This window comes from Podarcis vaucheri, assembly GCF_965113315.1.
Source record: "Podarcis vaucheri genome assembly, chromosome: 6".
In the NCBI taxonomy this organism is placed as follows: domain Eukaryota; kingdom Metazoa; phylum Chordata; class Lepidosauria; order Squamata; family Lacertidae; genus Podarcis; species Podarcis vaucheri.
Window position 1 is genome coordinate 58491539 of NC_138764.1, and position 15059 is coordinate 58506597.

The following is a 15059-nucleotide window of genomic DNA, read 5'->3' on the forward strand; positions in this document are numbered from 1 at the left end:
GCTTTGGACTACAACCCCTGCCCCATCGGCTCCAGCCACCACAATCGTATTGGCTGGGGCTGATTGGAGTTGTGGTCCAAAACATCTGTAAAGAACCAAGCAGATGATGGGCAGCAGGGCATCAGTGAGCATGCCACTCACCCACAAATCTCTGCATCTGGAAGCATCCCAAGCGGAACATCAATCTTAATCAGGAGGTGTGAAGGATGGGACAGGAGGTAGGGAATAGATAGGGAGCTGAGGGACGATGACACTCAATTCACCTTGCAGTTTGGAGACAGCAAGACCCCTAGGCCCAACTTTTAATCAATTGCTTGGTAGACTGTGTGGGAGGAAGAAGGCCGTTAATGATCAGGCTCCCTGCTGATTCTGGGAAATATTACATGTACTGGGCCATCACCATCATCAATAAAACCTTTTCTAAGCTTGAGTTCCTAGATGTTGTTGAACTGCAACACCCATCATCCCCAGCCAACAGGGAGCAAGGTCAGGGGTGATGGGAATTGTAGTCCGACAAGAATTTGAGGATCCAAGATGGAGGAGGCAGATGTACATGACAGCCCAATTGGTCCACCAGCATGACATGCCTTCCCACCCCACCCCCTACAGAAACACATGGGGAGTCCAGTGGGACAGGCTGCTAGGGAGAGAAGGCAGTGGGCCTCTGCGTGCTCCATGCATCAAGACCCTTTGCCTCCGCGCCACAGCCATCTTTTGCAAGAGCCCTTACATTTTCAAACTAGCAAACTCAGTAAGACAGGTGGCATTTACTTTCCCTTACAGAAGTCAGTGGCTTTGGATGCCTGAAGACCCTGGTCAAGTGATGCAAAGCCTGGCTCCTGTCGTTGACCTTGAGATTGCCAGTGTCTGGTTCACTTTCTGCCATAGAGCACGTTCCCCGTGCTTCACTGACTTCGGCAACAGAAAGGAAATACAGTCCTTCAGAGCGAAACGTTCCTAGTAGGACACCAAAATGGTTCTTTAAAATCTTCCTCCATCATAAAGGTCAGTTGTTCTGCCACAGCTGCCTCCATCCACCACTGCATGGCTCAGTCATGTGGGGCCCCAAGAACAATGGGCAACCTCACTCCATCCTTTGAGTTAAGGGACATCAGCTTAACTGAAGATAAATTAAGGGAGGAAGCCCTGCTTGCAGGCCCTTTGTTCTTCAACAGGGCTAACTTCCCCCACACAGAAGTTCATAGCAAATGATAACATTGCTAGGTGGCAGCTATCAAATAAACTTTTGTAAACTGGCAGGGGGTATGGATGGATGCTGCTGGACTCCAACTCCCATTAGCCCTTGCCAGCATGGCCAGTGGTCAGAGATGCTGAGAGTTGTAGTCCAGCAACATCTGGAGGATGTCAGGTTCTCCATCCCCGAGACAGATGGAAACTTCTGGAAGTCTTGAAACATGTGGCTGCTTCTGACTCCAACCCTTAAGAATGAGTTGAAATGCAAGTGGGGAGAGCAGTTACCATCAAACGGAATGAAATGACTGAGATACTAGTAGGAGCTGTTTCTTGGAGCGATAAGTTCCCAAATGCCATTGTTGTATTTATTAAGTGCTCCCAATCTCCCCCGCCCTTCATCAGCTGTTATGTTCTGCATTATTTCACACACCAATGAAACTTAGATTGTCAAGTGCAAAAAGAGCTACAACTCAGGTTTGGGTGAACGTGCAGCCCTGATGTAGCTGTCGGATACAGTAATGTCACTGTTCATGTGCTGGTCCAGGAACTCCGAGGTCTCTTCTGCAATTTGACCTGGGATCCGGAAATCAATGGTCGGCTGGTCCCTTTTAGGGCTAGGATGGGTAAGAGTGTTTCTGGCCTCAGCATTGCAACCTGTCCCTTGTAGGAACTGCAAGAAGTTCTCCTCAATGGAGCCTTCTCTGCTGGGTAACCTGAGGTCTTCCTCTGGTGGCTGCTTGAAGAAACAGGTGAGGTGCTTGCTCAGCTCTCCTCGGATCTGTCGATTGAGGCACCCATAAAAGAAAGGATTGGAGGTGAAGGAAAAGTAGCCAATCCAAGTAACCACATTCTCTGTCTGCCGGCCGGGAAAATGGGAGCTCAGCACAGAGTAGAGATGAAAGGAGAAGTATGGCAGCCAACAGAAGAGGAATTGGCCCCCCACGGCCAGGAGGATGATGACAGCTTTCCCACCCCCAAACGTCCTCTGAGGGGTAGTCCGAGGGGCTCCTGAACTAGTCACCATAGTGGATCTACTGCTAAGGGATTCTGACCGCTGCCGTGGGGTCTCCATCCAAGTGGGGAGTGGGCCGTGGTGCATGGCAGCCACTCTGGCCACTTTGAACATGCTGCAGTAGACAACCAGAATGATGAGGACAGGAAGGAGGAAGTAGAAAAGAGCAAAGAAAGCCACAAAGAATTTGCAGTAGGCACTCCGACTCCACTGCAAGGTGCAGCTCTGTCCCCCATAGGCTGCTGAACTACTGGCACGGTCTTGGGAGAGCCAGCCCAGGATAGGGATGATGGACATGACCACAGCCTTGATCCAGACGCCAACCAGGACACAGACAACCAGGCCCACAGTCATTTTCACCTCGTAGCGCATGGGGTGCACCACATAGTAGTAGCGCTCAACGTTAATGGCCGAGATGGAGAGGATGCACATGGTGATGAAGCAGACGCTCAAGAACAGGTAGATGTGGCATATGGCATCCCCAAAGGCCGTGCCGTCAAAGAAGGCTGAGCTGGACAGCATAGCCAGAGGCATCAGGGTGACGGCAGCCAGGAGATCCACCAGGCAGAGGTGGAACACAAAGACGAACTTCCTCAGTGCAGGTGTCTTGATGATGACCGTCATAATGGCTACATTGCCTACAATAGCTGTCAAGTCAATCAAGAGCATGAAGAAGAGGCCCACCGACTCAGAGGCCACATCTCTGGTCTTGGTGTCGAGGCTGGAATTGAGGAGCAGAGAGCTCTGGCTTGTCTGTAGCAGCCTCCTGATCCTGGCGGAATTCCGCACCCACTGGGTGGGGAGAGAAGGCTCCATGGAGAATAGCACCTCCCTTCACAAGTCCATCACCCATCCTATTCTGGGTCCCCAGGGAGTGATCAAAGAGAATCGACAGTGGCCGTGGAGAAGGAGCAACCCCAAACCCTGGAATCACATTCTTGCCCGTGTTAAGAGCAGAGCAGGAAAAGGGCTCTTATGTCTCCTGTTGCCATTCAGTTCTGTATGCCATTATGTTCTTAATTAAACACAGCCATTTTGCACCTCATTTTGATTGTGCTTCTTTAGATAGAATATCATGGCAATGCAAGAGGACCATGGGATTGGCTCTCGTGATGGAGAAGGGTCTCATTTTGCTGCATCTCATGACAGCCTTTCCCCCAGGCAAATGTCAGCACCTACAAAGAAACAAAATTACAGATTAATGGCTTTGTCAGCCAAAGAGAAAGTCCTGAGATAGGTCTTGTTAAGTTCACACGGTGGTTCTTTGATAAATCCCTAAACAACAAAGAAGACCTTTTTATTTTGCTCCCACATTTCAGGGTACTGTGCAAGGAAGCTTATTTGCTTTCAGAGACCAGTGTGGATTGAGTAATCCTGCAGGTATGCACTGCAAAGGCTTAGCATTGAAATAGCACTTACAACCCCTGCTGTTAACTGCATCTGAAATACCCTAGTTCTGATGGTATCTAAGCTCAGAGCAGGTAATGAGACCCCTTTCCTAGGGGGCTTTTTACAGCTCACTTTCTTTGACCAATGAACATGCCATTTCTACTCATCAGTTACAAGGGATCCAGGTGTCTCCCTCACCAAGTTGCTTTTCTATTGCAGCACTATACCTCAAACTGCAATTTGCTGCTACTGAGAAAATGTAGTTTTACCACCATTACTGAGAGTGGTTATGCAAGGCCTATAGGTGCTTATTGCAGCCGTTCTCAGACTGTGAGCTCCATTCAGAAAATTCACAGAAAGGTAGAGGGAAAGCAGAAATATCAGCCCTGAGATTGATTTTCTCCTTCTTTTGACAATGCAGATAGAGGCTGTTTTGACCAGAGCTCTAACCTACATCCCATGGATTTCATAATACAGTGCTGGAGCAACATTCTAATTTCCCCCTTACAAGAGAAAAAACTATAAACACTTAAAAGAGCCCTTCTTAGCAGCCTGGACTAGCACACATGCACACACATGCCACCTGTGATTTTCATGTTATAGCACTAGTTCTTGTGCTGATGCTGGCATTGAAGAAGGGGGGAAAGTACAGTGGTACCTTGGCTTAAGAAGAGACCAGTTTATGAACAATTTGATTTATGAACTCCGCAAAACCCGAAGCAGTGTCCCGGTTTGCAAACTTTACCTTGGTCTACGAATGGAAGCCGAACGGTAGAAGGCCACCGGTAGTGGGACTTCCGGAATGGATTAAGTTCGTAAACTGAGGTACCACTGTAGTTAATTAAGGGATGTACTGAGATTTCCACCATGTTTCAAATGGCCCATGTGCTGGCCTATTGGATAGCGCCTATGATGCAAATTATGATAGCTTACACATGATATTTTTAAAAACACTTTACTAAATAAGCACTCACGTGCTTTACAGGTCTGGGATGGGAGCATTCATTCAATGTCTGTAAATTAGAGCAGCCTTTCCCTCCCACGGCTGTTGTGCCATCTCTCCTGAACACCCCTTTATTTATGTTGCATTTATTTGTCCGTTTCCAGAAGAAAATGTCTCACAGTGACTCACAAATCCATAAATCACAAAACAACAGCGATAATTTAAAACCAGATACATAAGGAAAATGCAATAAAGCAAAGACATTCTAGAAGTGCTCCAGTGCTTTTTACATCTCACTTTCTTTGACCAATAAACATGTCATTTCCACTCATCAGATCTTACCCCACACTACTAAAACAGTGCCACTATGAAAGAGATCAGAAATAAAACCACAGTTTGACCTCAACTGAAAGTCTGGGATATCTATACCATTTTGTTTCTATAAACAAAGTGGGGGCAAATACAGACATGGCTGCTCCTTTGCAGCAGAGTTCAATCCCTCTGCCTATAATAAATAGAATGAAAAATGCCCTGTTAAAGAATCATAGGTGTGTAGTGGAATAAAGGCATAGAACCAAGCAGCAATAAACACGAATATACCCAGGCAGTGCAAAAAGCAACCTCTGAGGTCTGGGGGAGACTAACTGTGGCTCAGATCCTCTGCTAGGCCAAGAAATCTTCTGTGCTCAGCAATGCACAGGTGTGGACCAGAGGGGGCATATCAAATGGGTAGGCCAATGTCACGGCCCCCAAACCTGCTCTCCCACATTACCTTAAGGAAGACACAAATGATGAGAAAATATAGGTGCATGGAAGGCTGAGCACCTCCCCCTGGGCTCTTCTGGCCAGAGCACCTAACTCTTCTGCCCTCCTCAGACTCAGAGGATGCACTTTCTCCCTCAATAACACTTCCTTTGTTTACACAGAATGGAAGTCATCACCTGTAGAATTGGACAACCAGCTCCACAAGGAACTATAGTGTAGGCCTTGTCAGAAAACAAAATGCCTCAAGGTCCCAGCTCTTGACTGAGGCTAACTTCACAAGCACACGATATATCTAAAGCACATTTGAAGCGCATTGCTTCCCCAAAGAACCCTGGGAACTATAGTTTGCCCATCACAGTCCTATAGCTCCCAGTACCCTGACCTGAGTAAACTACAGTTCCCATGATTGATTGATTGATTGATTGATTGATTGATTATTTTGGTGGTGGGGGGAGAGAGCAATGTGCTTTAAACCTATGGTGTGGATCCAACAAATATTGTCAACTAGCAAGGTCCACTGGGAGCTGTCCAGGGTCCTGACCTGTCTTTTGCTTCCACCACAAGCCCAGGACAGCTGGGAGGGCTGGTTCCTGAAGCTGTTCTACAGCAGAGTGCCTGCTAGTGGTGTATTCTGCTTTCTTTCCACAACATGTTCTTCTAGATTGATGGGTGTGGCACAGACGTCCTGTGCAGGTGAGACAAGATGGGTGGGGGGTGGAACTTCCCCCTTGGACATTGATGGGTGCACCAGATCATGGCTGTCCTGCTTGGCTGGTTATCTGGCTGCCACCATGTGCTATTCTCCCTTGTCAGTATTAAGCTGTCCCACTTCTCGCACCCACCCACAGATTGGCTAAGTTGCCCCTTCTCATGCTGCAAACTAGATAGCTGCATGCAAGAGAGGGGGAGTCTGCAAGGCCCCTGCCCCCCCAACCTCTAGCAAACACAGGGAAAATACACACAGCATGGTAGTGGTGTTTATTGCACAGTCAGGGATGGGGCAGATTTTGAAAGGTAAAGACAGATGTCTGGCCTTGATGGTCAGATGCTCCAGCAGGGTTCTTGTGCTGAGGGCAGTTGCAGAACAGCAGACAAAGTGTCCCCCACAGCTTGGTGTCCATACTACAGATAACATCACCTGTTGGCTGACCAGAGGCCATGGAGCTTGCCAGGGCACAGGAGCCTGTCTGGTGTGAGTATATTGACGGGTGCTGTTGGACTTCCTTCACAGCCTGCATGGGATGGGGCAGTCCCATCCACTATGCCTATGGAGAGCAAGAGGAGACATGGAATCAGCAAGCAACAAGCAGAGATCAGCAACTGGAGGGTGAGAGCAAGAGGCTTTGGATGAGATGCAGTCTTCGCACATGGCAAACGGGATGAGGGGAGATATTGGAGGCTGCTGCTGTTGCAGTTAGTACATTATCACAGCATTCCCTGCTTACTCTGACCTGGCTACCCCAGCTGTTGAGTGGAGTTGGCTGTCTCTGTTTGGAATTCCAAGGCAACGTCTCTGTTGGGGTTCTAGGCAGAGGAGTATTAGCTTAGGTTTCTATCTGTGTTGCAAGGTCAGCTGTCTATGCAAAATGCTCCTTTTATGTGCATAGCACCCTTTCTGCCTCACCCTTGTGAGCAATAAGTGTGTACACCATGTACACCTGGGAACAGAGGGATATAATCCCATGCCACCTGAGGCCACATCTGTACCATGAATAGTAAAGCACTGTTATGCCACATTAATCAGTCACGGCTCCCCTCCCCAAAGAATCCTGGGAACTGTAGTTTAAGGGCATGGAGACTTGTTAGAAGACCTCTATTCCCCACACAGAGCTACAATTCCCAGAGTTCCCTGGGAAGAGAGACTTATTATTAAACCACACTGGGTATTGTACCTCTGCAAGTGGAATAAGGGGCCTTCTAACAATGCTCAGCACTCTTTACAAAAGTCCATTCCCAGGATTCTTCGGGGGAAGCCATGACCTTTAAAGTGGCATAGTAGTGCTTTGAATCATCAACTCGTATAGTATAGAATCAAACATATAGTGCAGAAATGGTTTGAATTACAGACTTCCTTTGTGGGGTTCATAGCCCTCCCTGTGGAAAGCATCCCATCAGATGCCAATGAGATAAATAACTAAACAACTTTTAGAAGACATCTGAAGGCAACCCTGTTATCGGGAAGTTGTTAATGTTTGATGATTTATTATATTTTCATATGTGCTGGGAGCTGCCCAGAGTGGCTGGGGAAACCCAGCAAGATGGGCATAGTATAAATAATAAAATTAATATTATAGTGATGTGCCTTGATTGCATGGCATACCTGAGTACAGTTAGGGATGGGGGACCAAATTTCTCAGGTGCCCATGAAGGCTGACCTACTCTGAATCTGTCATAAGTTGCATCTTCAGTACTGTCCTTCTTGGGACATTTGCCCTCTCAGGGAGCAAGAAGCCAACCTGCTAGCTGGTCCACCCCATTCCACGTATACTTGCTCTACAGTTGTGAACTGTTAGATCAAAATAAGCAGACTACCATTTACATGACATGCAAAGAGTAGGTCTACATAGCATGCTAGTGATCAAATGGTTAGTGAAAGCCAAATCTCTGGGGTTGTACAACCCCACAAAAACATGTTGGGTATTTTTTAACATCATTTTATTGATTCCCCCCCCCCTTATTTGACAAATACATCCACCAAAAACAATAAAATAACACAGAGCCTCACATGCTCTACCCATGTTATTCATTTCAAAACAGCCGTACCACCCAGCTTACTCATATTTATATGTTAAATGCCACACATCTTAATTTTGATGTGTCATAAAATTAACTCCCGAATAATATAATTTTCAGAAGTTCAAAATGAGATATATCTGCCACTCTTGAAGTTGTTAGATAACAGGAGGAGAAAAAGAAAGCCAAGTGCTCTTACTAGGCCAGTGGGCGGTATTTGAGAATATGCTGTGGAATTAGGTATAAATGAAGCTCATGCCAACAGTGTGTCCACATACAGACCGATGCACAATCTACTTATGATTAATTATGTTTGTTTCAGTCAATGCAGCCTCTCTAAAGCCAGTGAAAACAAGTCAGCCCTTTCAAGTTACGGATCAGGCCCCCACAATAATCATTTAGCACTCTTAAAACATCTGCAGTTGGAAAGTATGTGGTGGGAATCTTAAGTCAGCTGATAAAATCTCAGCACAAACCTCCATCAAGCAGAGTGAGCCAGTGGGGCTGGTCATTATGAGCAGGAGAAAATAAAAATAAAAATAAGGAATTCTATAGACAGAAGACAACTAATATGAGAACTAATCTTTGTATTGTTGAGTCCTGGGACACTCAGAAATAAGAATCTCAATACAGACTAAGCTTTGGAGATATAGTTTTGTCCTGAAGTTTCTTCCTTCCTATTTTGGGGTGTGCTTCGATCGTGTTGCAGTAAATTCGGGTTGCACAAGTATAGGTGATAGGGTGGTCTTGCAAAAGTTTAGACGTCTTGTGATGATGATATATTAATTTTATATACCACCCTTTATCTAAGGGTTACAGGGCGGTTTACAGTATAAGTGTCAAGGAAAGTGATGGACAGAAAACACAGTGTGGGACAACTCTTTGTTTGTCTCTCTGCATGCAAATCAAGATGAATGCTCAATAAACAGGTTGTCCGGAAGCACCCTAGAAGTTCTTCCTTCCAGAATTCCCTTTGCCCTGCCAATCTAGTTTAAGTCCTGTGATAGACTAGCCTATGCTTAGTCCAGGGCATTCTGGAAATCCTGACCAAGGAATGGATATGCCACAACTATTATACCAATGAATCTGGTTCAGAAGTAAAACATTCAGTTTTCCTAAACAGATTTCCTTATCCATTTGACCCCAAGAATTCTTCTGTGCCCCCACACATGGGATTTCCATGTGCCTCAAATCCATATCAAGAGCCATAAGAGCGCACGACTTACCCTCCTGAGTTGCATAGAAACTTCAAGGACTGTGTTGCAACCCAGAAAACACCTCCCCCCTGCACACCAACTCAACAAATGGGCTTGAAACATAGCACTGGGATTGAAGTTAAAAAAAGCACCTGGCTGGTGATAATAGTTTTGACTTGATCCCAAATAATGCAAGCAGAGTCATCTGTATTCAGCATAGCTCTGCTACACCCATACAGGCACAACAGCTGAAGCAAGGGAACATCTAGTGTGTGGTCTGCTGCCTGCTCACCTAGTTCAGTGCTCCTCTGAAGCATTCCATGGTTGCAATGACCACTTGGGGGACATGGCATTATTGGACAGATCCTGCCCGGTGTGGCAGCTCCTCATTCCTTTCAGCGTCACCATCAGAGGGGGACTTTGGGGCAGACGTTTCATCAGCCACTTGGCAGCATGAACTGGAGGTCCCACCCAAGGACGTAGCATGGGTTGCCGGTGTCTGGAGCAGGGCAAGTGCTGCCCTGGGCAGCAGTCAGTCCCTTTGCTGGCCAGGGTCTAATCAAGGGAGTCTGTCCTTGCAAACAAGCTCCAACCTAGGAGCAGAGATAAGTCAGAGAAACGCTCAGCCAGGAGCACCACTGTGTTGCCTCACCCTCCTGTCCTTGCAACTCTGGGCAATGCACATGACTCAGGCACTGCTTTTCTGCCTTCCTCTTCCTCCTGCCCTCCTCTTTGGGTGACTGTTGCACCCTCTCCCTCTCAGCCAGCACAAGGGTGGGGTGTGGGTGGGCGTCCCTTCACCAGCCACAAGTAGTAGCAGGTGCCACCACTGTCCAAGCCCTGAAGGCCCAGCTGGGGCTTGGCTTGCCTCCCCATGGCTCCAGCCTTGATGGAGGAACCTGTCGTGGGGGCACTTGGTTGTGCCCCCTCCAAAATTTGCACCTGGGACCACGGCCCTCCTGGCCCACCCTTGCTATGCCACTGCTCCCACCCCAAACACAGCAGAGCTGGCTTGCCACATTTCGAAGTAAGCAATGAGCGACACCTTGCTGTCTAAAGCTCTGTGGGACCATGAGGTCCAGGTCTAAAATGACTGAACTCCTCTTCTTCCCCATCTCTTTTCTTGTCTCATGCAGCATCTTCCTTCTACAGAGCAAAGAGGCATGGAAGCTGCAAGCCTGCTCTGTGATGTCCGCCCTGATCAGACCATGAAAAGAAGAGTCTGTATCCCACTGCATATCTACGTCCAACCACAGACATTTGGCCTTCTCCCTCGAATTGCCAGATGACCTTTCATTGATAGGATGCCCCTTTAAGAAAAAAGTACTGCTCTTTATCTCATCATTGCACATCATAGGTTTCCCTCATTCCCATACTTCACACTTCCACATGTATGCTCCATATTTCAGGAAATGAACGGCCCGAATCTCTGAAATGCTTACCTGGCATGCCTCCTGATTCAGAAGCGATTACACAGGTAGGTGCAGCTCTATATAGCCACACGACAGGATCTGCTCTGTCTAGAAGAGACACCCACTCTCTCACACATAGACCAACACCCTCCTCCCCAATTCCTGCTCACATGGGTTTCTGCTGTGCTGCCTTCAGCCTTGCAAGACAAAGAGCTCCCAAGTGCTGGACTTTTAATTTCTTTCAATGGAAATATCAACAGACAGTTTCCCACCCTGGGGGAGGAGGAGGCTGCTGCTCCTGCTGCCCACACCCTCCTTCTGCTGGGTCCTCCTTACCTTGAGCTACCCACCTGTCCAGTGCTTGGAGACCCACCTTACTACCAGTAGGCCTCAGCTTGTGCCAGGAGGGAGGAGAGCAAGGATCTTGCAATCGGAGGGGAATCAAGGCTGGTCCTGTTCATTCCTCTGCCCTACTGCTGGCAGATTAGCTCCTAGTTTCACATGCAAGAAGGAGCCTACCTGCAAAGCTCAGGATCTCGTTGCTCTTTCCATTTAAGTGCATACATAGATTTGAGTCCCCATGTTTCGCCTCCCCGGTGCTTATGCCTATATCCATCTCAGCTTCTTGGGGAGAATGGACTGGCTATATGCTTTTCTTCCACCGAACAGCACATACTAGGCACCTGGGTGATAGGAAAGCACTGGCAATAACCTACCCTAGAAGTCTGCATGCTGCTGCCTGGCTACACAGTTGCCTATTCCCTTCTCTCTAATCCAGACTTCAGTTCTCATACCTTCCCTGTGCAGGCTTCCAGCATACTGGGTACCTCTCTGCTGCTTCTCCTCCACTGTAGCTGATGCACAGATCCACTGCAGTGAAGGGTGAGAGGCAGCCAGAAGCTTGGAGAGTGTGTCAGCTTCTGGGTCCTAGAAGCCTCCTCATTCCTGTTTCAGGATTCCAGGTTTTCCATGTGCATGGCCTGATATTCCAAAAGGGTAAGTAGGGATACGAATTCCCAACTTTAGAAATGCTTGAGGGTGGCTAAAGCATCCCCTCTCCGGCTGTCTTTCTTTGGTAGGTGAAGACATTTTAAAAATTAGCAGGATTTTTGCCTTGCTAGGTACTGTTTCATTTCCAGCTTGTGTTTCATCTGTGATCTCTGTCTCTGTCATATTTGTTGTAGTTTTATTTAATGCATTGCTTCATTATATGATGTTGCAAACTGCCCTGAGCAGTGCATAGGCATTAGAAGGGCAGGATGGAAATTTCTATACAAATACAGTGGTACCTCAGGTTACAGACGCTTCAGGTTACAAATGCTTCAGGTTACAGACTCTGCTAACCCAGAAATAGTACCTTGGGCTAAGAACTTTGCTTCAGGATGAGAACAGAAACTATGAAGCAACAGTGCGGCAGCAGTGGCCCCATTAGCTAAAGTGGTACCTCAGGTTAAGAACAGTTTCAGGTTAAGAATGGACCTCAAGAACGAATTAAGTTCTTAGCCCGAGGTACCACTGTAAGTAAAAAAGATCCAGCTGTAGCTCTCAGAAACCACTATTTGAACATCAATAACTAATCTAAACCGAGGAACAGAGGAAACTGCCTCTGGAAACACAGGCCGTTGGTGCATCTAGCTCAGCTTTATCAACACTGACTCGCAATGGCTTTCCTGGATTTCAGACCAGGGATATTTCCAGACCTAACTGGAGATGCCAGGGACTAAAACTTCAGCCTTCCATATGCAGAGCAGATGCGCTGTGGTCCTTCCCAATGTTTTGTGGAGTTTTCCCTCCTCTCTCCCTTCTTCCCTTTAGTTACAGCAGCACACTATGCAGAAGGTGCTGGCTCTTTGCAAACCACAAGCGCTATGAATTTGCTTTTAAAGCCAAGATTTTCACACAGGCACACCTACATGGCAAAATCTCTGCTGGAGCTCTGAAAAGGTGAGGGCTGCTCTGCTCCCTTGGCCCCTGCTTAATGCTGTGGGGCAAAGGCTGGATTCAAACATATCCTGCTTCCTCTACACAGAGCAGATGGAGCATCTCTGGGAGTGAAGACATATGACCTGACAGGTTCCTGGTTACAGCTGCAGTTTCCTGGCAGCAACTCACATGAGTGCAAGCCTACATTTTATGTTTTATTTTTTGGCCTCTCCACTCAGGCAAAGCATTGCTGAAAAGCAGTGGCTGAATCCAAGGATGTGTCAGTTCAGTAGTTACCTCCTCTGTACAGCTGTATTCCTGGCAGTCATGACCGGGAATGATGAAAGCGACAAACTTTTGAATACTTTCATAAATCAGAACCGTTTGTCCTTTTGGAAAATTATCCAGTAAAGTGTGACCGTTAAATCTAGCACATTCAGCTTATGGGAGGGCTGGCCCTACCATTAAGAAGAGCGAGGAACTTTCCTCAGGTGGCAGATGCTGAGGCGGGACAGCATCTCCATCTTTTCGAAAGACTGAGCTGTGTGTGCCATGCAATCCTGTTGCCCTCAAATTCAGTGGAAGATGCTGTCCCTTTGCCAGTGCTGAAGTGCCTTTCAGTGGTTAGTCTAGTTGGCTTCTGTAGGTGGGATAGGGCATGATCTTGTCCTTTGCCTCAGGCAGCAAAATGCCTTGGGTCAGCCCTGCCAATGAGAGCAGCATTTCCTAACACCAGACAAAGACATTTGTGTGGTGGATTCTGTTCTGACCACAGTTGCTAACCGTTCCCTTGGCGCTGGGCGTTTTTACAGCTGAAATAAAAAATCACAATGACACGCCCATGGTTTGGTTTAGAGTTCATTTTTCTTAATAAGAGACGGGAAAATAACATACCCTCTGGAATTTAACAACTGAAGTTGTTGCTCTTTTTGCTTCATGGTACTACAAATCCTTACCTGCTGCCTTGTGGAACATCTTTGGGAGTAAACCCTACAGAAATCCAATTAGCGTCCCTAAGACAGTTGTATGCCTCTTTCCGGCAACTCGTTCAGTCAAGCTGGTGCAAAACACATTGCTCTGCTTTCTTTTGGACCACACCAGTTGGCCGAGGGGAAGGGTCTTGCTGTCTGGGTAGCACAGTACCTCCATACACACTGTCCAGGCTTGCACCCCAGAGAGGTCACTCCAGTGTTGCTAATGCAGCAAAAACAACATAGGAGGCGGCACTTACAAGCAGGTGCTGTGATTCTCCAGTGGTTTGACTTCACCTCTGGAGATGGACACCATTGCTTCTTGAGACAGACGGAGGCCAACCACAGCTACAAATCCCATATTAATTTACAGTGGTACCTTGGTTTACGAACAGTCCTGTTTACAAGCTATTTGGTTTACCAACTCTGCAAAACCAGAAGTAGTGTTCTGGTTTGCAAACATTACCTTGGTCTATGAACGGAAGCCGAACAGTGGAAGGGCACCGGCGATGGGAGGCCTCATTAGGGAAAGCGTGCCTCGGTTTAAGAATGGATTTGGTTTAAGAACAGACTTCAGGAATGGATTAAGTTCGTAAACCGAGGTACCACTGTATAATGCTGTGCCACTTTCCACAGTTCAAAACTGTCTAAAGCAGAATTTGTAAGAAAAAACACTGGGGCCTAATGTGATCAATAGAATGTGTGGTATCTGGTGGGCAGGACCTGTGTGTTTTGGTCTGGGACCAACGGACTCTTCCTGTTTCTTGCCTCAGACTCGCCTCATGTTATTGTATTTAGTTTTTCTCATTAAGTTATTTTGCTACCGTTTTCTTTATTGTTCGAGCTTAGTTTACATTTACGTGAGCCACTTATTTTTCTCAAAGAAAAAGAAGCTCTGCTGAAGGAAAGTGTTGAATGTCCTAAACTGTGTGAGTGAGGGGATATTCCCAGTTTGCCTGGACGATTGATTTTGTTAATCATTCCCCCACCTCCACAACAGAATTCGCCAAAGTGCTGCTCTCCAGATGTTGGTGCACTACAAATCCCATCACCCCTGACTACTGGTCGTGCTGGTTGGGGACGAAGGGAGTTGTAATCCAACATCTTCTGGAGGGCATCACATTGACTAACCCTCATCTAAGGCAACATTTGCTGTTTCCATTTGTGTTCATATCATCACTGGCTGAACTGTTCCAGTACACAATTACAGTGGTACCTTGGGTTACAGACACTTCAGGGTACAGACTCCACTAACCCAGAAATAGTACCTCGGGTTAAGAACTTTGCTTCAGGATGAGAACAGAAATCATGCAGCAGTGGCATGGGGGCAGCAGGAGGCCCCATTAGCTAAAGTGGTCTTCAGGTTAAGAACAGTTTCAGGTTAAGAACAGTTTCAGGTTAAGAACAGACCTCCAGAACGAATTAAGTTCTTACCCCGAGGTACCACTGTACCTATTTAAAGATATGTCCTCTCTTGCAGAGCACTGCTCCTGACGACACTTCGGGCACCAACTCCTTGAT

At 47.1% G+C, this 15059-nt stretch overlaps 1 protein-coding gene across 8 annotated transcripts; it reads right to left on the reverse strand.

Moving 5' to 3' along the window:
• Positions 1–1517: 1517 nt before the first annotated feature.
• On the reverse strand, positions 1518–11516 carry GPR61 (G protein-coupled receptor 61). Of its 8 annotated transcripts, none has more exons than XM_082227084.1 (3): positions 11018–11516; positions 6442–6568; positions 1518–3381 (listed from the first exon to the last, which is right to left on the reverse strand). In XM_082227084.1, the coding sequence occupies exon 3, from the start codon at positions 3020–3022 to the stop codon at positions 1658–1660; it is 1365 nt and encodes a 454-aa protein (XP_082083210.1). In that variant the 5' UTR covers positions 3023–3381; positions 6442–6568; positions 11018–11516; the 3' UTR covers positions 1518–1657. The 8 variants fall into 8 exon arrangements, with proteins under 8 accessions (XP_082083210.1, XP_082083209.1, XP_082083208.1 ...); XM_082227083.1 differs by having other exon boundaries at positions 10995–11516; XM_082227082.1 differs by having other exon boundaries at positions 10981–11516.
• Positions 11517–15059: the final 3543 nt, after the last annotated feature.

Excerpts from the sequence above, each read along its gene's own strand:
- GPR61 (XM_082227084.1), bottom strand. The coding sequence starts at position 3,022 with ATGGAGCCTTCTCTCCCCACCCAGTGGGTGCGGAATTCCGCCAGGATC.